Source organism: Salvia splendens, chromosome 9 (assembly GCF_004379255.2).
Source record: "Salvia splendens isolate huo1 chromosome 9, SspV2, whole genome shotgun sequence".
Taxonomy (NCBI): domain Eukaryota; kingdom Viridiplantae; phylum Streptophyta; class Magnoliopsida; order Lamiales; family Lamiaceae; genus Salvia; species Salvia splendens.
In genome coordinates this window covers 10,504,596-10,530,606 of record NC_056040.1, presented here as the reverse complement: position 1 = coordinate 10,530,606, position 26,011 = coordinate 10,504,596, and the positions used below count along the sequence as shown (strand labels likewise).

The window sequence follows — 26,011 nt, the reverse complement described above, 5'->3', positions numbered from 1 at the left end:
TTTAACAAATATTAATGTAGTATTTCATGTAATTCTAAAATCAAGAATATAGTATATGAATTCAAAATATAAAGTAAGAAATAAAGGGTATCTTAGACTTTTTTATCCTGTTGAAAAACACCATTCTCGTTGGCGTCTTTTAAAATCATTATTTGGCATAATGACATAAAGGGAATGACATTTTACAAAACCAATTTTTATTAAGACGTCAACAAGGTTGGTGTCTTTAAATTAAAAAAATAACAATTTAGACGAGGATGGCATGTCTAGTCAATTTTTTTTTAAAAATTAAATATATATGTGTATACTTAACGTTTTTAATTTCATACAAAGGCGACAATCTCGTGAGCATTTTTGTTCCATATTCTACCCATATGTATATACTTGTCGTTGGCGCGTTACATCTTTTCAAAAACCAAATTGGAGGTTTCCTTGCATCGAACTTTTGTTTCATATTCTACCCAAATTCGAATTATTCATAATTATTGTAATGTTTCAAATTAAATTGTAAAATCAGCAAAAAAATCATTTATTAATCAACAATCAACCCTTTAAATTTCTACAATCATAGTTATAATTAAATGGATTATCACTAGTACTACTAATTTACAATAATGCTAATATAGTGGTACTATTATTTTGAGATTCATCACACTACTAACGAATAAAAATTTGATGGTCCTTCCATACCAAGTGGCATGATGATTTGGTATACTTACCAATAATTCCTTGACAAATGGATATTAAAAATGGTCCACATGCCACATCTATTTAACGTCAATTCCATAATCTAACGGTGTCATGAATCAATTTATGGAAAGTAGTATAATACTATTAAATAAGAATTATCATACCTTAGAATTGGCAATGTCATATAATACAATATATATGTATATTAACTTCATAATATTTCACTCATAAAAAAGTAATCATAGTATTACATTCTTTCACGTCAAGAAAAAAAATTATACTATTATAATTGTTTAATAGTAGTATTTTTTCTTTATTTTATATTCATATATATATATATTTATAAAAATAAAATTTATGACTATAACGTATATTTTATATAGCTTTATAAGAGAGATATTTGAGTATATTTCACTCTAATTTTATGGTACGATAATTCCATATTTAATAGTATTATACTACTTTCTATAAATTGATTAATGAAACTGTTAAATTAGTGAATTGATGTTAAATAGATGTGGCATATTGACCATTTTTTATATTCATTTGTCAAGAAATTATAGGTGAGGTATACCAAATCATCATGCCACTTGATATGGAAGGACCATCAAATTTTTACTCCAAATTTCCACCCAATTTCTCCAAATCCCATTCCTATTTCTCCTCGCCTTTGCCATCTTCATTCTTCAACAAAATTCCATTCCCTCAAATCTAGCTGCCCCACAAAACACGCACCTATACATACACTCACATATACATACAGTCCGAATTTGTAATGAATCGGAAGAGGACCGAGAGTCCGGTCTACGCCCGCCAGTGGAGCGGCGGATCCAGCAGCACCGGTTCCTCCTCGCCTGTCGGCTCTCCGGCTCACCCCCGCTCCAGGCTCCTCCCTTCCGCCGCCGGGATGTCCACCATCAAGCGGACTCAGAACGTCGCCGCAAAGGCCGCGGCGCAGCGCCTGGCGCTCGTCATGGCGTCCAAGACCCCCAATGATGACGATGATGACGAAGACGATGACCTCGGCTTCCGCTTTGCTGCTCCACCGGCGCCGATGTCGGCTTCCAGTAATATTGGTGTTAATCGGAGTGACAGTGGGAGTAATGGCGGCGGCTTCTCCGGAATTTCGCTTACCAGGCCTAATAGATCTCCGTCGCCTTCGGTGAGATTGGATCTCTCTTTCACAGTGTTAAGTCCTTTGAGTTAATTTGGATTTCTGCTACACTTCGCAATGGTATAGGGATTAGTTGAGTTGTCGTTCACTGACAAGGTCTTGGTAAAATAAGACCTGCCTTTTCTAATGATCATGGGATTATTTGTAATTTGGAGAAGAAATAGTAGATTTAGATTAGGGTGATTATATGGCTAATCACGAAACCAGCAGGGACCAGACTTTACCATGATTTATGTGAATTGATTCTCTTGGAATGTTGGATGTAAATTTAATGAAGCCAGCCAAGTTATTCAGAATACCATTTGCGATGGAAACCAATCAAATTATTTAAATATCATGTTTTCATATCTTGGAGGCAAAAAAGTTCTAGAAGATGTGTTCTAGACAGTCCTTTGCTTGGCTAGAGTTCAGTCATGTTCATTGAACCTCTATATTTCCTATATTTAACTTTTTTTTCCAGAAGTGTGTTGGAGCATAGTTGATCAAAGAATTTCCTTGGACAAATCATAGAAGCAAAACATAACTAGGTCCTTGGACCTTCATGTATTTTATAATTGAGCCCTTGGACTTTCATTTGCTTCAATTTACTTCTTAAATTTGACTGTGTTATAGTTTGGTCCTTGAAATAAGTTTGTTTGAACCCGGTTCTTAATATTGTAATGGTGGTATAATTGGGTCACATTTATGGGTGGTCATCTGAGGAAGTCAAAGTATGGGGAGTCAATTTGAGTAAATGATGTTTGAGAGCTCAGTCCCTCCATATTAGAAATGACAAACCAAAGTTTTAGGACCCAATTATAAAAATATGAAAGTATAAGGATCTATTAATGCATTTTCCTATATTTAATCAGAACTTTCTTGCATACCCACATTTTCCTTTTCTTCTTTCCCTCTCTTGATGGAAAATAGCGGGACAATGAAATAACTACTTTTGCACATAATGGAGCTGGATTGGATGACAACACGCAGCTAATCAATTATACTACTCAGCTATAGCTTTTGACTTGTGGAACTTTGTGACCTAGGGCCAATATCAATGTTATCAAATAGCGGATATGGCGGCGCCATGGCGCTATGGCATGGCGTTCTGTGGTGGAAATGCCATAGCAACATGGCGCTGCCATAGCACCGCCATATCCGCCATTTGACAACATTGCGTGTGTACTGCATTTAGGAATGAGGCATTATGCAAGAAACATGGATGTCAGAGCTGTATTTTACGCTTTATTAATTGTTTTAAGAGTTTTAGATGTTATATTTATGTTATTTTCCAATTTTTGAATTATGTATAAATAATAAGTATTATTTTATTTATTTAATTATTGACCGCCATATCCGCCATACTAATACGCCATATCCCTGTGGCGGTTTTTAGGCGAACCGCCATAAGCCGCCATACGAGATTGATGACACTGGCCATTATGAATCTGGTTGCAGTTTTGATCCAACAGTCAGGGTGGACTTCAGTCAGCACTTTTTGTACAATTGTACTTGGGCTACAGTTATTTATTCATTTATTGTTCTAACATTTCTGTTATATATCTCAAATACAATCTGCAATACTGTGGTATCTTTGGAGGTTGAATTTCCTGTAATAGCACTTGTAGTATTTGTACATTTAGGTCATCATGTTCAGTTAAATGAAGGGGGTGGGGTTTGACAGTGGTTAAGGGGCACTATTTTGTTCTCACTCATGGATATATTAAAATTTGGATGGTCTTGTCTGTAGTTAGGTCGGAATTTTATGGACATCAATCCTCCTGTTCGTTCGACATCAGCTGGAAGATCTTCAATGTCTGTCCGTACAGGAACAAATACAGTGGCACCACCAAGTAGATCCTCTTTGAAAACTCCAGTAGCCATACCTCCAATTGAACCCCCTAGTAGCAGGTTAAGAGAAAAGAGGTAAGCTATTCCTTTTACGAGATTTCTGTATATCATCAGACTTTTTATGTTGTTACTAAATGCAATAATTTAACCTGATAACTAATGCTGTTGATGCAGAACAATGACGTGAGAAGATATGTATATCTAATTACTGAGTTATGCCACATTAAATTTTTGTGCACTGCCCTTTTTTCGTCTAAAAACAAAAAGTTGGTGGTTTAAAGGTTATTGCATTTATATCTGTTTGCCCTTTTTTGTTGAATTTCATACATGCCCATAATTTAACTCTTATTATGGCCTATGAGAACATTTTGCCAAAGTTTTTTAATGTTGAATTTGCACCAGAATACCAACCTAGATGATAATTGGTGCTGTATTTTTGTTTTTCTTTATTAAAATGAGAAATAATGAAACTATATCAAATGAGTTGGGCGAAAAATCTTGTCAGCTGCGGTTTTTGACTTACTTATTTTTGGTTTGAAGTTCTGATTTTTGTTGTCAGTGTGATTTTAAAGTGGTGGAACGACAAAGCAGGTGAAACAATTTTTTAATTGTTTCAGAGCATAATATATTTTCTTTTAATACTCCCTTAGGTCCAATTGTTGCATTTGATCCTTGGTTTAGTTCTACTAAATTGGAGTTAGTGCTAATACCAATCCCTTAGATATATCAATTTATCATTACATGTATTTATGTTTTCATCCATAGATAGCTAAGAGAGTCCCAATACTTTTTTATATCCTTTAACCTGTTGCCTGCCCACCCTGAATTCTTGTATGTAGCTCTTTCAACTAACTAAGTTAAGTTTCTATTAGAGAGCGAGAGCTAAGCAAGCTGCAGCCCGAATGTCTCATTGTTACCAGGACAGATAGTTCCGATAGTTCTTTTCCCTGATGCTATACATTTCAAACCTTTTTTTCCCTCTTTCTATCCATGCTTTCTCAGCATTATGTTTTAGCTGGTTACTTTTTTCTCTTGTCACGATTTTTTTGGGGTAATGTTCTTGTTGAATGGCTGATAGTTGAATGATTCTTCTTTGGTGGCTAACAACGCAGATTTGTACCTGATATAGGCCGTGACCTGAAAGGTTCTGAAAATCAGCTAGAGGCTTCTGCACTTCGTGATGAAGTATGTCTTTCATTATATCTGCCTACTTCTGTAATACTAAGATTGCTGATTTGTTATAAAGTAAACCCAATTTATCTGCTACACCGTTAAGCTTTCTGGTCAGTGGTTGTACTGTATATTAACTGCAAAAGTCCCATGGTAATATGTTATACTATATGGTTAACTTACATGAATTCGATGTGCAGCTTGATATGTTGCAAGAGGAGAATGAAGTAATCTTAGATAAGGTGAGTTTTTCTAGCTTCTCCTATATGTATGGAAGTAAATTATAAAAAGGAAAGCAAAAAGAAAACATGAATAGCGAAAGAGATATTGAAAGGAGGTTTACTAACAATTTCTCCTGTCTGGCATTATGGCTAATTCTTTCAACAGCTTCGTCACGCGGATGAAAAGCGTGAAGAAGCAGAGGCTAGAGCCAGAGAGTTAGAGAAACAGGTTAGTGTTACACTCTAAATCCCTTTTCCGAAGACATAGCTTTAAACTCAGTATTGGTGTTTGGTATGTCAGAACATAGAGATGAAAATAACCCTTCTCCTTGCCCTTATTGAATGCCTCCTGATTTCAATTTCATTGAGTCTTGATTTTAAATACTGAAACTATTAAACCAGCCTTGTTATTTGGATGCAGTAATCCGTAGCTGTTTAGTTCAACTCTTTATTTTTGGTCATTTTTGTAATTTACTGTTTTTGTTCTATGAGTAATGTGCCCATTTCTGGGGGCACCAGTTTTGGTCATTATACCGGGTTCTTATGCTAGTCTTCATCTCAAATCCATGTTTTTCAGTATTTATTTTGACTTTCTGAACAAAAACTTTTAGGTAGCTTCCCTGGGGGAAGGTGTATCCTTGGAAGCTAAACTATTAAGCCGGTAAGTTTCTATTATGTAGCTGTATCTCAAGCTATTTAGCGTTGCTCCTGATGAGTTAATCACTTTCAGGAAGGAAGCAGCTCTTCAAAAAAGAGAGGTATGCGTACATACAAAAATCTATATTATACTGATATGGTAACCAAATGGCTTTCTCATTATGATTTCACCGCAGGCTGCTTTGAAAGCAGCAAAACAGACAAAAGACGCAAGGGATGGAGAGCTTGCAGGTCTCCGTGCCGAACTTGAGGTACTTATGTAGTTATGTGTTTCTTTGGCCTTCTATTTTTCACAAGTTTGCATTCTGATAATGTTCATTATAAATACTTCAGAACGTGAAAGAGGAGACTGCCACTGCTGTAGAACAGCTCCATGAAGCTGAATCTGAAGCAAATGCTCTCAAAACAATGACACAAAGGATGATTTTGACACATGAGGAGATGGTTGTCATTTCAATTAATTTAGAATTAATGACAATCTCAGAAACTGATGAGTCCTAACTCACAATATTTTGCTTTTGGGTGTTTGTTTCCAGGAAGAAGTTGTTCTGAAGAGATGTTGGCTTGCTCGTTATTGGGGTTTAGCTTCACATTATGGTAATGTTACCGAATTATCATTTGTTCCATGGGTGCAGGGGAGGGAGGGGATGACAAATTATAATGCTACAAGCTAGACGTTGCATGTTACATTATCCAGATCCGGCCTAGGAACTACATAATGATGCTCCAATTACAGAAAATAGTGCAATTTTCCCACTTTTTTCCGTACACCAAAATTAATATCATTTCTATTTATGGAAACTTTCTCAACAGCTTTTTTATTTCTCTCTCTCTCTCTCTCTCTCTCCCTCCCTCCTACTTTATCCACCTTTTCTCTATCTCTCTCCTACTTCACCAATTGCGCATTAAAACTCGTGCCGTACACAAATGACTATTCATGGACGAGGGTGTACAAATTTCTCTTTTATGTGGTTATAATAACCACATAGTATTTTTTTAGAGGTCAATATTTCATCTGGAAAGCATTTCATTATTGTATTGGTTTCATATTTGTCATTATAAAAGAGCTGATTGACCTTAAGGTTTCTTTCTTTACTTCTTTCCACTACAGGTATATGTGCAGATATAGCTGTTTCCAAGCATGAGCACTGGTCATCTCTAGCTCCACTGCCCTTTGAGGTTGTTATATCGGCTGGACAGAAGGCGAAAGAGGATTCCTGGGATGGTTGGACTTCTACATGATAATACTCAATACTCCATGTTATAATTGTTAGTCTGGAGTTTCATGTGCTCTTGTCATCTGCAACTAAGCAAGCTTCCATTTGTTGACATTTGAGCAGGTGGGGATGATTCAGATCGAAGCAAACTTGCTCGAGATTTGAATGATCTAACTGGGGAAGGAAATATAGAGAGCATGCTTTCTGTTGAGATGGGTCTAAGGGAATTAGCCTCATTAAAGGTTCTCTAATTTTAGATTTTTTATTCTCAGGAATTTGGTTTAAGTATCTTCCTTATACTGTTCATTTTATTGTTCTGTATATATTGTCTCTCAAATGCTGTGTTTTCCGACATAAGCACATTGAATATTGCCTATCTGTGGTGAGGATCTCACTATTTGGGTTGCTCCATTCCTCATTCATTCGTCTTATTTGAAGGTTGAGGATGCTGTTGTGCTGATGATGGCACAGAAAAGACAATCAGCCTTAGTTCGCCAATCTCTCTCAGGTATTGCCCAGAATTTTAGTCTCCCTCTAGCCCATAACTGTCATGCATGCAGTCTGCAGAAAGTTACATATATTTTTGCAACGCATTCATGCAATTTTGTGGGTTAGCTTTGAAATTTAAATTATTATAGTTTGCTTGTAAGTTGTAACACAGTCTTTTCTCTGCCACATTACAGATCCTAAATCATCTGGTGATCCCAAGTACATGGAAGCATTCGGTAAGAAACTTGCTTGTTGTATCCACCTTGCTATGATTTATAGGACTATCGTACTTCTGTTAACTTATTTCATTCTTGGACAAGGTCTTGATCTAAAGTGATGTCTGCCTTTTGTTTCCAAGTGATTAGACATGTAAATTATTCCAGCTAATTATTTTTTGCACTTAAAAGAGTTATTCTCTTTCTGCTACTGTTTAGATATACTTGATGCAAAGTGAAGTTGACATTAAGTTGTACTCTTTTTTTTTTGCTTTTCGCCAGCATATGTTGTAGATTTCATCTGGCATGTTATCTTCCTTCACATTTAAATTATTATTTACCCAAAATCTAAATGCCTACATATTTTTCTCCAGAGTTGAGTGAAGAGGAATGCGATGATGTTCTTTTCAAAGAGGTCTGTTATTTTGTTCTCTCTCATTTTATTTGTTACTGTTACTGCTTGAGGAAACTGGAATAATCTGTATGTGGAGGAATAACTTTTTTCATGAGGATAGAGTTGAATATCGGATAAGAAAGTTGTAACTTTTTCTGCTCTTGTTTGTAAGAGACTAACTGTCCAAATTAATCATACCAAAGTTGTACGTTTATGTCACATGACACACCAGTAGATCATTTATCAATCAATCTTTAATGCACAATTTTCTAACTTCCTCTACAGTCCCTCCTTGTATTTTCTTAAGTAGTTTTGCAATTTGCTACTAGAATTTGCCATGTTCCCCATTCTCATTCATTGTTCCTTGGCTGTTAAAAATAGCATCTCAAGTAACTGGTACTGATCTAACATTGTTTGGCCTTGTGGGACTATGCTATGTGGTCAGTTTGTAGTTTCTGGTTGGGCAGAGAGGACTGTCAGAGAAAACGTTTGATGACTAATTGGGGTGGGTGGTGGGGGGGTTGATCACAATGTTAGGGACTCCTGGGAAGTACAAAGTAAATATTAGTATATAATTAATGGGTAAGTTGTGGGAGAGTCGACAATGAATGGGTTTGTTCTATTTTGGTTGTGCATAATGGGTACATGTATTTAAAATGACAATGATAGAGGATTTTTTAGTTGTATGGATGCTATAAATAGAGGTAATATGGCAATGTTTGCTCTGTGTGTGTAGGGTAGGGATCTAGTGAAAATTGGATTTTTCGTGATAAATCAGAATAACGAACTAGTACATAAAATCAATGAACAATGAGATGAACAAAATAAATAATTATAATATTTTCAATTTTCACCCCTCCAGGATTCAAACCAAGGGGTGCTGCATTGCATGCACCATAGATCTTTGTCACCAAAGGGCTGAAAATGATTCTCATTACTCACCTAGATACAGCATCCTCACTTGATCCCTTTCCTATAGATCTTTGTCACTTGATTCCCAAATCCCAATCCTCCGGGAGTACTGAAGTACCCATGCATTTTTCTGTATAAAACAATGCATCTCATACATCTTTTTATTAATACGATGTATGCTTATGTATAGTGATGCATTTGTGAGTTAATGCATTTATGCACTTTCTGATCCATATATGTATTTTTGTGTTCAACCACATTTTTGAATTCATACATGCACAATCACATTAGTTAACACATCTCTCTCTCTCTCTCTCTCTCTCTCTCTCTATGTATATATATATATTATATTATATTTAAATGTGTGCATGTGTGCGTTAGAGTAAAGGTGATAGGGATAAATAAAGGACAAAGAACATAAAGATTCATAAATAAGCAAAGGGAAAATAGAGCAAAACCTCCTTTTGCGAGACCCTACCCGGAGATGCTGTCCCAAACTCCACGCAGCGAGGCCTAGAGTGGATGTTGTCTTGGAATAATACTCACAATGATCCTAACCTTAACTCACTAATAACTATTTAAAGACTTAAAACTTGAAACCCTCACAAAAGACTGATCTATTCTTTATTTTAACCCTAAATTACTTAACCCTGCATAACTAAATAGTAAAGGAAATAAGAGATAACTAATAATAAAAACATCGAATAATACCCGGTATCGGTTTGTGTGTCTTGTCTAACATTGTTGTCTGTTTATAGGCTTGGCTTACATATTTCTGGAGAAGGGCAAAAGTGCATGATGTTGAGGAGGATATTGCGGAAGAGAGACTTCAGTTATGGATAAGTCGGAGTGGGAAAACCCCAACGTCACATGATGCTGTTGACGGTAATCATAGTTTAATCTTTTATCATGTTTTTCCTTGCTTGTTAGTGTAGTTTACCATTTTGCGATCTACTTTTATGCCATAGTATGTCATGAAATTTTATTACATATAGAGGACCGTGACAGGCAGCTTCCATGTCTGTCTTTATCGTTATGTTGTTTATCTGTTAAAAATTTCTTTCACCCAAAGTGATTTTTCCTCTGTATATAAGTAGGTTTTTTTAAACTGAAATGGTAGATATATTCTATTTCATTAAGTTTTTTTTATCTGAAGGGCCTCATTCACATCTTCACCCTTGTACCTTTATTGCTGCATCTTGAAAAAAACCCCTTGTACATATATCTTCCATTAAACCTTGCTGGTAAATTTACAACCTTCCAGTTATGATTTGGAAAATATTGTCATTTTGGCCCTCAACTTTTTTCCTTATAATCTTGCAATGCATCTTCATAATTGTACTTATATAATGTGAAGTTTTTACATATATCAATCATGTTCTCTGAAGCTCTATTGCAAAAGGAAAATGCTCATTTTTATGAAAGTTTTTTTCAATGACTGCTATCCATGTCCTTTCTTCCTTTATGGAGTTTGATGAAGTAAAACAGTCTGCAATTAATTGTGCAAGGTCACATTATCAGTGTAATATGTTTACGGATTTAATATTTGTGGAACCGCAGTTGAAAGAGGTCTAATAGAGCTGAGGAAGTTGGGAATTGAACAGCAACTGTGGGAGGCATCTAGGAAGGAAATTGGACAACCTTCGTTAGCCAATGGCAGTCATCCTCCTGAATCAGATGCCTAATCGGTATGCTATTAGATGTGTATGTTCTCCCAAAATACATTTGTTTTCTTTTTTAACTTTTTTTGTGTATCTACAGATTTTCGTATACATGTATTGGTAGTTTGTGTTGCCCTTAGGAATTTAAAACCAAAGGTTTTTAAGTTGGGAAGTTGTAAAGCCATTTGTATCATATAGAATTACATTGGTTGAGATTGAGAAAGAGGCCGAAAGCGTTGTATTTGAATGTTATTGATTTCCAACTTAAAGGAGCTAGACTTTGTGCATTTTTTGCATATATAATTATCATAAAATTCTGGCTATTATTTAGCGGAGGATATAAAAAAATGAAGAATGGAATAAGGAGTACGGGAAGTTTAGCCTGTCGTCAGCATCACCTTCGACATCTATTATACGTTCTCAGTTGATATGGCTGTGAAGTTCTACGTTGTCATTTCAAATTTTGATTATTCTAATGAAATGTTTACACTCGTAAAGTGAACTAGCAATCTTGATGATGTAAATGAAGAAAATCAAAGTGAAATAGCGTTTTTTTTTCTCTGGGATACAAACCGACTTTCCTCGGAGTAGGAAGACCTTATCTCGAATTCTGAATTTTCACCCTTAAAACTCATGACAAAGAAGAGGAATTAGAAGGGGAGAAGAATGATGAACGTGTTTGGTATGCATACGACATGGCATTTGAAACATTCCTTTGATTTCAGACTTACTATATGTGAAGGAAATACAGTACTTCAAACGAATTAGCCTTTGGATATCAATATATCATACACTTGACGATGGTGTTGTGTTAATTGTAATGAAACCAATGTCTTGGATAACAACATATAACTTATAAGTATCAGTAAATTAAAGAATTCATACCGCGCTCTATATATACTAGCAAAAAAACATACATTTTCTTCACATTGCCTATATATTTTTTCCTTTTTTTTATAAAAAAAGATTCTTTTTTTAGGGACAACATAAAATAGAAAAAAAACAAACTAGTATCATACGTCAACATATAAACCTGAGAAACGCCATCTACTATCACTTTATTCACTTCTCCATTTTATTTGTTATGACTCAACCTACACATAGATAAGCACTCATTAAACACAGAAATATAATGCTAGAGGAAAAAGAGAATTGAGATTACTGAAAAGAGACGTGAGAAATTACAAGATGAGATGTGTAGTGGAATTTGATTTTTGAGTAAAAACGTTGTGAAATCTCAATTTGGAGAAAAAGACGCTAGAAAGAGATAATTGAGTAGATGATATTGTCTTAGATAAAAAAAAACTGTCCAGATGGAATTTTGACTCAATATTGCTCGAGAATCATGATCTGTGAAGGAATAGGATATAGTTACATGTTGTAAAAGGAATTTAGAAATTATTTAAAACTGAAATATCAAAAGAAAAAAAAATGATGACAAAAACGGTCGCTCAAGCAGGCGTTCGTTTTGAGCGCTCTGCAAAGCAATGGTATTTTTTTGGAATTTGAGTTTTTCTATTTTGATCATAATAAATAAATCCAGAAAAAGTAGTGTGAACTGTGCAGTATAAGAGTGTCCACTATGAGACGCCCGCGGCTATAGCCGCGGGTTGGGGCGATAGGCGGGCGAATTATAGTGGGGGAGTTGTCCGCCTCGGGGGCGGACGCGGCGGACGTGGGCGGGGTGGGCGGACGGGCGATCGCCGGGTGCGGGGCGAGGACGCGGCGTGAGGACATAGCCGCGCCTATAGGCGGGCGACTATAGTGTGAATATCCGCCACGGCGCATGCGACGTGATTTTATTTTATTTTTTATTTTTTTCCTCTATAAATACCACTCCTCACCACCTATTTTTCACAATTTTCACAATATCCATCCACTCACTATCTACACAACTACTCTCTAAAAAATGCACCGAGGAGACGACAAATCACCCGACTCTCAGGAATCTGGATATGGCAGCAATCCATCAAACCCCTCGACTGGGGTTGGTTGATAATGCGTCTGGGGATACCGCGGCCGGCAGCAGCGAGAGAGGAGGAGGAGAAGAAGAAGAAGAAGAGGAAGAAGAGGAAGCCGACTCCGACACCGAGTAGACGGTGGCGGAGTTTTGTAGTTGTATTTTATTTTAATTATTCGTTGTATAATTTTACCGGTTTGCAATACAACGAATATTCAGCCCTAATTACCTCGTATTCTAGTTATTTACACTGCGATTATTTAAATTACACTTGATTGAAACAAAAAAATATTTAAAAATGAAAATTAATTATAAAATTTGGGGGCTATTGGAGGTGTCCACTATAGTGGCGGAAATAGAATTTTGGGGCTATGGACAATAAAATTGGGGCTATGAACAAAAACTGGGGCGGGGTTATTGGGCGTGTCCGTCTTATAGTGGACCCCCTAAGTAACCGCCCACCATCGCCGCCTGCCGGAATCTAGTACTATCAAATAACTGCTGCCATCAGTGTCCGAGTCTTCACCGTCAAAGCCGACTAGCCAAAAATAGCCGCTAGATCCACTAATTTTGAATACCCAAATCTCTCATGGCTTCTCACTCCAATTCCTCACCACCAAAGGAGAGAGATGGAATGGCCGCTGATGATCAAAAGGAAGAAACTCGATTCACTTTTCATGTATTCCCTCTCTCTCTACACCTTTTTTCTCCACGTCAGTTTTCACCATTCAAATCATTACACACACTACCCGAAAAGCTTGCTACATTGATTTATCAATATGCATTCTGCATAAACAATCAAATTGTTACATACACAGATTATAATAATTACATATATGCTTTTTATCTATTAGTCACTGCTTGGATCTGGAAATCATTTGCTCCATTTCGTTTAGACACCTTTGTACCTCAAATTCAATAAATTTTAGGGCAATTTGTACGGAAAGGGATTTTGTTTCAGCGGTATATGTGGACCTCGATTCACATTGATATATATATATATATATATATACACATATATATATGTATATGCAGAAAGAGGAGGAAGACAGAGAGATTGATCTGGCAGGCACCGAGCCTGAAACCCCCTTGCCCCTTACTGTCACTTCAAGGGTAAATCTCTCTCCCTCTCTCTGGCTCGCTTGCTCTCTGTTTAGTTGTCTTTTTATTGTTCTCTGTTGCTTTAATACCATTTCATTCCGTGAAAATTGGTACGATGGTTTCGGCTTGAAATGAGATGTTTCAATATGCAGGTACTGTATATGTTAGGGGATATTACAGCAGGTCCTGCTTATAGGTTTGCACAATGGCTTGAGCTTGTTCGCAAGCGCAGCAGCAAGTATCGGGCCTCAGGGTTTCCTCACCGGCCTCATCACACTGAGAGCATGCCCTTAAGGTTTGTCACGATTCTGCTGTGTTTGATTTTGTTGATGGATATATGAGTGCTGGAAAATTGTTTGTTCAAGTGCAATCACTCGCTAGCAAGTGTACTTGCAAATAGAATGCTACTATGAACTAGTATGATTGTTAGCTAGTTTAAATTAAATTTGATTTTTGAATCCAGCTTGTGCGCATGCAATCTTTCTAATGATAGGCTCTTTCTTCAAGCTGTCAGCCTTGTGCTTTTATGTAGCTGTTCTCATTTGTTCACGGTATATCCATCTGTTGGCTTCCTATTCTCTTGATATATCTAGGATTCACTGAATGTAAAGGATGGATCCTGGTGACTGGAATTTTCGACGGATGTGCACCAACTTATTTTAGGTATAAATAGTTGTTGTTTTGAATAAGATATAAATCTTGAAACTGTTGTTGGTCAATTCTGTCTCCTCTGTAATCTCATTATATATATCTTCACCTAGGATGGGGTATAAAAAAGTTGTTATCATGGTAATGAGTTGAGATAACCAAGCTAGCCTATGTAGAAGAGTGCTGTTGGAAATGTGCATCTTCTGTGAACGATGGAGCAACATGTTTGACCCAAACAATGCTAAAATATAAATTATTGTCAAAATACTTGTTGACATCAAATACTCCCTCCGTCCCGCAATAGGAGTCCTATTTAGTTATGGCATGGGTTTTGAGAAATGTAAAGAAAAGTGGGTTGAATAAGTTAGTGGAATATGAGTCCCACTTATATGTATTAGTTTTATAATAAAATGTGAGTGAAATAAGTTGGTGGTATATGGGGCCTACTTACCATTTATGGTAAAAGTGAAATAGGATTCTTATTGTGGGACGGACCGAAATGGCAAAATAAAACACTTATTGTGGGACGGAGGGAGTACTATTCACAAGATTTTCCACTCTTTGAATGTTTCCAAATAATAAGACTACACTTATAATTCATTTTATGCATGGTTAATGATAATTGCTTTTTTATAAACAATTATTGTGAATGGTTTTCTTTCAGTTTAGAAGAATATAACGTTGATTTAAAAACTTCCTCACCTGAGCAAGCCACAGAAATCAGCTTGTGGGACAGACTTGGTAAATCTGACATGTTAGACATTGATTCAAGCTCCTTCTCCTGGAACACACTTTCTTCGCTTCACCATACGGAGCATAGCAGCAGTACAGAGCAGTCTGAGGAGGAAATGACCAGACCACTGGAGGTTTGTCTTTGTCAAGAAAAAACATAAACTGATTGCTCTTTTTGGTGGTTATTGTATTTGTATCTGATGTTTCTATAAATGCTTTTGGTGTAGTTGTATCTCAGGAACTCATTTTACATCTTACTGTTGGCTCAGTGTGCAGTTTATTCTCCATTTCTGTAAACAAATTATGCCAGGAAATCCACAGTCTGTATTTTTGTTGTATTACATGGAGTAGCATTTCTTGTCCTTGATGATTTAGAATCCATAAGATAACCAATACCTATAGGTATCCCATTTTAATAGTACTTTCTTTTTTTCTCTCTATATGTAAATTAAATATAGGAACAAACTCTGTCGAAACTTATGATTTACTGCTAGAAGATCTATTCCTTTATGTAAATTATAGCTTTGTAACTTTCAATGTGTTGTCTTTTCATATAACTATGTTACGTTTTCATTGCCTTTCTACTGATTATTCTGTTATTTCGTTGGGGGCAGGTCACCGTTAATTCTGGCGGAGTTGTTTTTTTTGCCCTATTTAACCAACCAGAACATGATGAGTCTTCTCCCAAGGAAGCTGCGGCAGTCATAAAATTTTCATCATCAAGGATGGCTACCCAATCGGAGAGACTTGGCTATGAATTTGCTAAGTGGCTAGGTGTCAAAACTCCACAAGTAGTACCTCCTTGCTTCCATTACTCCTTAATCCTACATGTGAAACAAAAATTTATACTTGTCAGACATTGTACAAATTCAGGCTAGGGTCGTTCATAATGCCAGTCCTGAATGGCAGCAAATAAAGGAAGCTGCAGAAAAAGCAAAAGATTCTGCCGTTGCAGAAGGGGATGAAATTGGTGAAATGACTTGTTCAGAACTTCTGGAAGCTCTTGAGCTTAGTCGCTGCCTTCTGGTGATGAAGTAAGTTTAGAAATGTCAATTGCTATGGTGCATCTAGTTATTTATAAGCTCTGCTTCTTATTAAAACTGGCTTATTGGTGATCCTATTTCAGAGCACGGGGTTTCTGCATTTAATGCAACTGTTATTGGGTGATACAAATGTTATTTATATAAATGTCTTCTGCAGTAAAGATTTCCAGTGAGAATGATGACTTAGAAATCAAAATCTTACTATTTAAAAAGTATTTTCTGTAAGATACTACATGTGAGTATAAATCTCACGCAGTTTTCTGGTAATACACCACTTTATAGTAGCCGATGCATAAATGAGAGAGCATGGATCTTTGATGATACTTAGCATATACCATTTGTGATGACGTTGCAGTTATGTCCATGGATCTCCGTTATTGGAAACCTCAAGTGCTTTTGAGTCACGAGAAGTTGCAGAAAAGACTGCATCAGCGCTTGGCAGGATTTTGATGTTAGACCTTGTTATTAGAAATGAAGATCGCCTTCCTTGTCGCCATCTCAGGTGGCGTGGAAACACAGCAAATTTGCTGTGGGCTGAAAAAGTTGCTGGCCCAAATATGGATGCGCTAGAGTTGGCTTTCGATTCAGCAATCAATAGATATAGACCAAAAGTTATTCGGGCACTTCAAAAGGAAAGAAGAGCAACTTCTATAGACAGTAGTAGACTAAGCCCTCCGCATCCTGCATTGGTATCGCAGAGTTCTGATGTTTCTGATATTCTAGAATCTCCAAAATCTAGCAATATGAGTGTAAAGAGTCTTTCTTTGAATGAGTCAGGATGTAATGATCTTCATATTCTGGCAATAGACTCTGGGGTACCTCGAAGACCACCAGCTGGAAAACGTACAAATGACCAAGCAAATTACCCTAAGCTAGTTGAGCTCCTCATAAACAGTTCGGAGTATGCATCACAGCTGTTGAATGAAATATCCAGTGGAAAACTGGGGACATCGCCAGAAAATGCTGATGTAACGACTGATATACGGGAATATGAAATGACCTCAGTTGTACAATCATTCAGAAGTGGATTTCGAGCAGCACTCAGGGACTTGCAGGGATTTCATATTTTCCTTCTTACTCTTCACCAGAAACTAGATGGTCTTTTGAGAACTTTTCTCAATATTGTAAATAAATCTACTTGCGGTGATCTTGACAAAGAGGATCCGGTGGTTCCTGAATCACCGTCACATGCCCACTTTCTACCTTCACCTAGCAGGGATCGGGGCTCCAGTGATAACACTTCAGATGTAAATGAGTCAGAATCACAGAGAGTAGGGCCGAGACAGCCATCTAGCGGATTTAGAGAAAGTTTAGATAGCTGTTCTCCAATATCACGCGACAATTGGCATGGAAAGTCAGGCAGGGGGAGTGGAGAGCCCTTACGTAGCTTGCGATTGACGTCAAAGCTTCGTGACTTCCACAAATTTGCAAAGGTGTGCAACATGTGTAGTAAATATAAAAATATTTTCTAAATGAGCTATTGTTATTTTTTAGTCTTTTGTGGCTGAAGACATTTAATTATCATCTATGCTCTCAAATGTTTTTAGTTTGTCATTCATCTATAAGCTGATTATTTTCTTTCCATAACATATTCTCTGGTATCAACTAGAAGTGGCAATATGTTGGAAGATTCATTGCCGTAATGCAGTTGTAGTTTCTGTATCCAAAATTCTTGATAGAACTTTTTAGGAGCTGCATACTTCATGTTGGGTATACTTTTTGCATCTATTTCATTGTTGGTTCTTTGCTATTCTCTTTCAGATGGATGCAGAACTAAACAAAGAATTAGAACAGTGGACTGACATGCTTAAGAATGATGCAATTAAACTGTGCCAGGAGAATAATTTCACTACCGGGTTCTTTGAAGGCAGTGATAGCAATTATATGGTTGATGCTTATGAGCTAAAGGTGTGATTTGAAGAGCTAGTGCATGATTGATATTGATAACACTCCTCGTCTTTCCTTGGAAGTAATCTAGGGTTTTTAATTATCAGGTCAGGCTCGAGCACATTCTTGAGAGAATAGGATTAATATCTGAAGCAGCAAACACGGAAAAACCATCACCAATATCAGGCAGTCTGTTTATCGGCGGGGCACTCGCTGCTAGATCTGTGTACACTCTGCAGCTTTTGGGGATTACACATATTTTATGTCTGTGCTCGAATGAAATTGGACAGGCAGATTCTCAGTTTCCTGATTTATTTGAATACAAAAACTTTTCAGTAAGTAGTGTCTACACATTTTTTCTTACTTTTTTCATACATATAACTCTTATATGATCCAGGATTTTGCTCTTCCACTAAGAAAATTATCAAATGCTGGATAATAATACCCTCTTGAACAAGAACATCTTCATGTAATCATGTAGCTTGTGTTCAGAAACTAAAGGAGTATAATCAAGTTAAATCTGAGTTTATTGATTACATTACTTTATCCTTTTTATGAAAAAAACCTTTATCGTATCTTTGTCGAGTTGTCTCAGTTAGAGTTTCTTGACCCTGACTCATCTCTGTCCCCAGATATGTGATCATGAAAATGCTAACATCAGTGATATTTTCCAAGAAGCTCATGATTTCATCTATCATGTTGAGAAAATGGGTGGTAAAGTGTTGGTTCATTGCTTTGAAGGGAAGAGTAGGAGCGCAACACTGATTCTCGCTTATCTGATGCTCAGAAAGTAAGTTCACAGTAGCATCTGTAATTCAGAAAACAAAGAAGATGATAGTTCATTCAGCAATGAACTACGCCATCTTTGGCATTCCGTTGGTTGGAAATGTAATATTTATCCTGTCCTTCCCTATGAAATTCAACTTGAAGTTTCGTCTACTGCAGAAACTTTACTCTATCACAAGCGTGGAATGCGCTGAAACGAGCTCATCGCAGAGCCCAGCCTAATGATGGGTTTGCGAGGATTCTGTTGGACTTGGACCAAAAGTTGCACGGAAAAGTCTCAATGGAATGGCAACATCGCAGACCGATGATGAAGGTGTGTCCGATCTGTGGGAAGAACGCTGGACTGAGTAGCAGCTCTTTGAAACTTCATTTACAGAAGGTGCACAAGAAACTATCATCAGGCAGTGTCGACAGTGCCATGACAATGGAGATACAGAAGGCACTCGATGCACTCAAGATAAGTCGAGGTGGAAGTGTCAGCCCAACCCAAAGACAATCTCCCTCAATGACGGAAGAGTAAACAAGGTTTACATACATTGTCTCCTTTATTTATCTCGTCACTTATTCAAGAAAGAACTTTGGTGTGCTGTGCTTTCTTTCATTTCATATTGAGTGTGCAATATAAAGTCACTATGTTGACTACTAATACATGCTTGCTAGTTGTGAAGCCATGACTTCTGACCAAGTCCGGTCTTGACAAGTCTGGTTCTGAATGATAGGTTCTGAGTTGAGCAGCTCATGTATCATTTGTTCTACTTCGAATGTTCCGCTTGTGAGTTCTGAGTAAGATCATATGCAGACCTGTTCTCGAGGACTCTGATCCTTCATTCGTAGTTGGGTTGGGTTGGCAAATGTTGATATCAGTCCCTGCCACAAATTATGCACAATATTTGCTCAAGACCAGGTGGCGTTGTTTCTGAAATGTACTTCCCTTTGACTTTATGAAAAATGTCGTGATGTTTAATTTTTTTTACTGTTAACTTATTACACTTACTCGAGGACGGAGGAAGTACTATTTTGCAGTTTTGGTCCAAGTATTATGTTTGTTAGTTTTTGGATCACTAAACACTATGAATTGGTCCATTCTTTGCTAAAGATTTTATGAAGTTTTTAAATTTTGACAGTTGAAGAGATTTTGAACTATAAAGGACTTAAAACACCTAGCACTTACACTATCAATTAGACACTTCATTACTATTAATATTTTATATTTTATAAAAAAATTGAAATAATTTCTAATTCAAAATTAGAGTTTCAGCCTTGAAACTCTTAACACTTCAATTGTGCCGCCACCAGCATCAATAGCTTTGGCCACCGTCTCCATCTTGGTCGCTTTGATGTGGTTGGTCGCATTCAACGAATAGGGACTTGTCTAAAACAAATTAAAATGTGTTGATTTTATAAATATTCACTTACTAGGATTTATGAATATTGTCGATATTTGCATGCTATTAAAATTTTAGATATGAGGAGTTTTCAAGTAATGAGTGAAATTCTGGATCCGAGCTTTTAAGTGACAATAGCAAAATAGGTAAGACTGAACAAAGATCAAATTGATCATTTATCTTGTCCAAAATCCCCACATCAATGTAAATAATCCCATTTCCATCTCCATTGCCCCTAACAAGACATTTCAGAGAAAGAGAAACGGGGGCACCATATTTTATTATCCTTCTCATTGACAATTAAATACCCTTGCCATCATTCTAGTGTAGAACTTACCTCCCAAATAAAAAAAACTACAACACGCACTAAACTCCATATAAATCATCTTCTATCTGATTGCCTGGGTCGATTTCTTCCAAACGACAATGTGCAGAAGAAATGTATCAGCAGGTAATCAAACAAGCAGTGAAATCTAGAATACCACTGGTTCAGGAGATGGTTCTGGAGCAACGCCGCTGCTACCATTCAGAAGTACGACTTTGCCATCAGAATCAACATCAACAATAACTGAATCACCTTCTTTGATCTCACGTGCAAGCATTTTCTCTGCCATGCTATCCTCTAATAATCTCATTATAGCTCGTCTGAGTGGTCTAGCTCCGTAGCTTGGATCATATCCTTCATCAACCACCCTATCTCTAAACCTCTCAGTCACATTAAGCTCAATATCCCTGACTTCCAGTCTCTTGAACACCTCCTTCAGCATAATATCAGATATCTGCTTCACTTCAAGCTTGGTGAGCTGTCGGAATACAATCATCTCATCCAATCTATTCAAAAATTCTGGCCTGAAATATTGTTTAAGCTCCTCAGTCACTAGGCTCTTGATCCGGTTGTAACTGCTGTCCTTCTCATTGTAATCCAGATCAAAACCAATACGACGTCCTCCCTTCTCTATTACATTACTTCCAATATTTGACGTCATGATCAGAAGAGTATTTTTGAAATCTACTGTTCTACCTTTACTGTCGGTCAACCTACCATCTTCAAGAATTTGAAGCATCATGTTGAAAACATCAGGATGGGCTTTCTCAATCTCATCAAAAAGCACAACTGTGTAAGGACGACGACGAACAGCCTCGGTTAGCTGCCCACCTTCAGTGTAACCAACATATCCAGGAGGTGAACCAATGAGCTTTGAAACAGTGTGCCTCTCCATGAACTCACTCATATCAAGTCGGATCATGGCTTCCTCAGATCCAAAATAATAGGTAGCCAGGGCTTTAGCTAGTTCCGATTTCCCCACACCAGTAGGACCAGAAAATATGAAGCTAGCAATAGGACGGTTGGGATTTTTTAACCCAACCCAGGCACGGCGAATAGCACGACTAATGGCTTTGACAGCTTCGTCCTGCCCAATGACCCTTGTGTGGAGTGTCTCCTCCATCTTGAGGAGACGTCCAGATTCATCGATTGAGACCTTCTCAACTGGGATACCTGTCCAAGCAGAAACGATATGCTGAATGTCAACTTCAGTAACAACAGGGCCTCCTTCCCCAGCCTCAGTTTCTGCCTTGGTCATCTCCTTGTTCTTTTCAACAAGAATGGACATTTGTGCCCTAAGATCCATTTCTCTATCACGTAGCTCTCCAGCCTATAAAAAAAATAACGGCTTACAAAAAGCTCAGTATCTGAGTTCCAACCCGCATTTAAATTAAGAGTAATACATATTCCGGATTTGACATCTTATATAGGACAATTAAATATTATGTGCACAACTTACCTTCTCAAAATCTTGACTTCGAATAGCTTCATTCTTTTCCTTTGTTACCCCCCTGATGAACTTTTCTAGTTCCTTAGCATCTTCAGGAAGCTGAAAAATGTATAAGAATCATCATAACCATAAGGAAGCAAGTTGAGTTAGCTATGAGGCCACGGCCTTACCTGTGCATGTTGGAGTCGGACCCGGGACCCAGCTTCATCAATTAAATCAATAGCTTTATCAGGCAGAAATCGGTCACTGCAACAAGCAAGCCGATATTCAGTTTATTTGGTGTGTGCACAAATTTCCTTTCATTTTCACATTCATAATGTCCACAAAGAAGATACTAACAAATACTACAACATACAACTGATATAACCAGTTTCATTTTCTTGATGATTGAAAAGAAATGGAAACAATTGTCCCAGGTCGATTGGTCCTTCAAGTACATATTAATCATTATGATTGAGAAATGTCTTACTACTAATTATACCTGATATACTGATGGGACAATTGTGCTGCAGCAACTAAAGCTTCATCTGTGTAGTGAAGCTTGTGGTGTATTTCATACCGCTCCCGGAGCCCTTTAAGAATCTCAATGGCCTCATCTACAGTAGGTTCAGGCACCCTAACAGGTTGAAACCTTCTTTCTAGTGCAGGATCCTTCTCAATGTGCTTTCGGTATTCATCGAGTGTAGTAGCCCCAATGCACTGCAATTACATGATTAAGTACACGGATATGATATAGTAAGCACAATCAAGATGTCCACGAATGAGATAACTATAACTAACCAAATCTACAGATAATAGAGGTAAAGTTATTAGAATTGTATATCATTCAGAAAACCTTCAAGTTAAAGTCAAAACGAAAATCACCCTGTCCCAGTATCCAAGTGGAATTCTCAGCAGTATGCAAACACTCCAGGATTTATTGATTACATCAGCCAGGTGAAGATAAAAGATTTACAAGCTCTTTCACCTGCCACGGATCAGCAAATATTCTTCTTTATCCTATCTATATGCATGACACAGAGATCGCCTACCACAAAAATTGTCTAACCACTAATACAAAGAATCGAAATGCATCATCTGCGGACAAGAATGACCCAAGTTAGTTTGGGAAAGAGATTATTAAAGTCTATGCTCAAAGAAGAGTATATTGAACATTGAAACTAACAACCTCAAAAATCTAAAATGTTCATGCTTCATCTTTTACATGGTATTCTTCTGATCTTACCTGTAGTTCACCTCGAGCTAATGCGGGCTTCAAGATGTTTGCAGCATCAATAGCCCCTTCAGCAGCTCCTGCTCCAATCAAAGTGTGTACTTCATCAATGAAAAGTAGAATGTCATCACTTTTCCTAATCTCCTCCATCAACTTCTTTAATCTTTCTTCAAATTCACCACGATATTTTGTCCCAGCAACAAGGAGACCCATATCCAATGTTATCACCTGATATGTAAGAAATCATTACATCAACAAGAAAATACGAGGAAGAAAAAGGAAAGGGAATTTGTAATTTGGAAAATGTATTCTGAATCTGATCATAATTCCGTGAATAATCAAATATTCCTCCAGAAGTGGGCATCAGTTTCATAACTAAAGCAACTGAGAATTCAATTGATTACATAGATGTCAAGGCAGATGTTGCTTGATGTGCTGGGGGTTTATCGTTCATCAATGAGTCAAAGACAATATTATTCAAGGATTAAAATAATGTAAAGCTTTGCGGCTATTTCTTATGATAGACATAGTAAGTGTTGGTGTAACCTTTTTCCCCTCAATAGTCTCGGGAACATCTCCATTTGCTATTCTTTGAGCAAGACCCTCAGCAATAGCTGTTTTCCCAACACCAGGTTCTCCAATAAGGCAAGGATTATTTTTTGTGCGCCTTCCCAAAATCTGGACGACACGTTCGATTTGTTCCTGCCTTCCAGAAACTGGGTCTAATTTACCCTAGAAAGACAAAAGTAACTTCAATTATACCTCCATACAGGTCCAAACTCATAAATAAAAAATCAAGAAAACTTACCTCTTCTGCAAGCTTGGTTAAATTGGTACCATACTCCTCAAGAGTGGGCATATTGCTGCCAGAGCTTCTATCTCCTCCCACAACAGTAGCAGGATCTTGATTCTCACCTATCATTCTAATGACCTATTTTACCAAATGCAAAATCCTTCTATTTCAATGTAATCATAAAATGATAAAATAACCAGACATTAGGAAGGAAATCCCAATACTTGCCTGAGTTCGAATATTACTGATGTCAGCACCTAAAGCCTCTAGGACACGTGCAGAAACACCTTCACCCTCACGAAGCAATGCCAGTAGCAGGTGCTCTGGTGCAATATAATTGTGTCCTGAACCAAAAACATAAATAAATAACATCGAAAACGAAATAGAATCTGTCTTCAAATTAGTCACTGTCAAACAATTGGTAGCAAATTGAGCCATTTTCACTATAAGAAGTCAAAGCTAAGCAAAACAGGACAACTTAACGGACCATTATCACAAACTAATAACTAAAACCCCAGAAATTACACTTGGCAGTAAGTCATTGAATAATACTCCTATCTAAAAACTTAGAGAAAGAAAAAGAAACTTTGCAAGACTAGTTACCAAGTTGACGGGCTTCCTCAAGCGAGAGTTCCAGCACACGCTTAGCGCGAGGGGTAAATGGTATCTCCACAGCAACAAATCCACTTCCCCGCCCAATTATCTTCTCCACCTCAATACGGGCATCTTTCAAGTGTATCCCAATGGCCTTAAGAGTCTTTGCAGCAAGTCCAGTGCCCTCACCAATGAGCCCCAACAATATCTGCTCCGTTCCAACGAAATTATGTCCCAGACGCCTCGCCTCCTCCTGTGACAGCATAATGACCTTGATTGCCTTCTCCGTAAAGCGCTCAAACATGGCTCGCGGTGTCATCCGCGAACTCCTCCCTCGTCTATTGACGGTGGTTGCAGCTGCCACGTTCGATAGGAACGTGTGCTGGCCTTGGTGCACCATAGCGTCAACGGAATTAGCTCGCCGCAATCCTGAGAAACTGCTCAGTCTCATACGAGCGGATCGCGAGCAACAAAACATAGTCGCCGACAATCTTTTACTCTCATTAGACCGAATAAACTGCCTAGAACTGGTTGAAGAGGAATGCAATATGGTTGGTTGAAGTAGAGAATGCGCCATTGCCGATTCTGCTCACAACTGAAAATATAAAAGTGGGATCAACAGGGGCAGTAACCCTAAACTTAAAAAATGCAAATTGGAAGCATCAAAATCCAGATTATGTAAACAGGAAAAATATCGGAAGAGTGATTAATTTGAATTTGAATGCTCGTGCATTTAAAAAGAGGCGGCGTAATTCGTACCAGATACGCCGCCGCAGATATTCAGAAACTGCTAGGGTTCAGCCGGCGGAGGAATAGAGAAAAAGGAGAAGAAGAGGGATGGGATGGTAGGTGAAGAAGGCGGCGTTTCTGGTTTTTGAAATTAATAACTTATTCTAATTTCTAGGTGTGTATATAGATAAAAACAAATTAACAGATCTGTTTCCCAAATATTCCGAATTTGACGAAAACAAATTAATGCAATACCAAAGACCTGACTAACAAATAACCGAAAAATAAAATTTTAATAGTATAAATAAAATAGTAGAACATTCAAATATTTTATTTTGAATTGTTCGGTTATCATCTCATTATTACTAATATTATCCATATATGAGTCATTATCATATGCTTATTTCCAATAGAACGGATAATATGTTCTCATTTTAAACTTATCATGACTTTCTTTCTTTTATTGATGTAGTCTATGATACCATTTTTTAAAAAAAAATTAAGATTTGTGGGGTTAGGATTTGCTTCTGGTTTGTTCATCAAGAGTTGTTGATTGACTTATCCAGTGTTTTATGTATTGGGAATTTATGGGCAGCCCATCATATGTATTTTGATGTTTTGGATTGCTGACGAATTTGGCCTCATAGAAAAATGTTATTCCGAAATCTGAAGTAAACTGGAGTATCTACCAATCCCAAGACCTATATATACCATCGGAATGTTTTATGTTTTGAT

At 37.3% G+C, this 26,011-nt stretch overlaps 3 protein-coding genes across 11 annotated transcripts; 2 read left to right on the top strand and 1 right to left on the bottom strand.

Annotated features, from left to right (window-relative positions):
• Nucleotides 1-1,336: 1,336 nt before the first annotated feature.
• Nucleotides 1,337-10,917, top strand: LOC121747937 (coiled-coil domain-containing protein SCD2-like). 3 transcript variants are annotated; one of them, XM_042142098.1, is made up of 18 exons: nt 1,337-1,852; nt 3,240-3,351; nt 3,598-3,769; nt 4,807-4,879; nt 5,065-5,106; nt 5,252-5,314; nt 5,697-5,746; nt 5,816-5,843; nt 5,919-5,993; nt 6,076-6,186; nt 6,279-6,339; nt 6,854-6,967; nt 7,083-7,201; nt 7,398-7,467; nt 7,643-7,684; nt 8,038-8,078; nt 9,728-9,854; nt 10,530-10,917. In XM_042142098.1, the coding sequence occupies exons 1-18, from the start codon at nt 1,466-1,468 to the stop codon at nt 10,652-10,654; spliced, it is 1,812 nt and encodes a 603-aa protein (XP_041998032.1). In that variant the 5' UTR covers nt 1,337-1,465; the 3' UTR covers nt 10,655-10,917. The 3 variants fall into 3 exon arrangements, with proteins under 3 accessions (XP_041998032.1, XP_041998033.1, XP_041998034.1); XM_042142099.1 differs by lacking the exon at nt 3,240-3,351 and having other exon boundaries at nt 1,339-1,852; nt 3,594-3,769; XM_042142100.1 differs by lacking the exon at nt 3,240-3,351 and having other exon boundaries at nt 1,716-1,852.
• A 2,135-nt stretch (nt 10,918-13,052) lies between these two features.
• LOC121748348 (dual specificity protein phosphatase PHS1-like) lies at nt 13,053-19,882 on the top strand. 7 transcript variants are annotated; one of them, XM_042142645.1, is made up of 12 exons: nt 13,053-13,269; nt 13,626-13,703; nt 13,844-13,986; nt 15,004-15,205; nt 15,686-15,862; nt 15,945-16,105; nt 16,470-17,547; nt 17,876-18,022; nt 18,109-18,336; nt 18,634-18,791; nt 18,947-19,312; nt 19,507-19,882. In XM_042142645.1, exons 1-11 carry the CDS (start codon nt 13,180-13,182, stop codon nt 19,305-19,307), a joined length of 2,823 nt encoding a protein of 940 aa, XP_041998579.1. In that variant the 5' UTR covers nt 13,053-13,179; the 3' UTR covers nt 19,308-19,312; nt 19,507-19,882. The 7 variants fall into 7 exon arrangements, with proteins under 7 accessions (XP_041998579.1, XP_041998578.1, XP_041998580.1 ...); XM_042142644.1 differs by having other exon boundaries at nt 18,947-19,882; XM_042142646.1 differs by having other exon boundaries at nt 13,111-13,269; nt 13,520-13,703; nt 18,947-19,882.
• Nucleotides 19,883-20,325: 443 nt separating this feature from the next.
• LOC121748366 (ATP-dependent Clp protease ATP-binding subunit ClpA homolog CD4B, chloroplastic-like) lies at nt 20,326-25,445 on the bottom strand. The gene is made up of 10 exons (XM_042142674.1): nt 25,307-25,445; nt 24,557-25,142; nt 24,182-24,297; nt 23,969-24,091; nt 23,707-23,892; nt 23,173-23,388; nt 22,429-22,646; nt 22,118-22,193; nt 21,957-22,046; nt 20,326-21,827 (listed from the first exon to the last, which is right to left on the bottom strand). Exons 2-10 carry the CDS (start codon nt 25,122-25,124, stop codon nt 20,646-20,648), a joined length of 2,775 nt encoding a protein of 924 aa, XP_041998608.1. The 5' UTR covers nt 25,125-25,142; nt 25,307-25,445; the 3' UTR covers nt 20,326-20,645.
• Between the last annotated feature and the right edge of the window lie 566 nt (nt 25,446-26,011).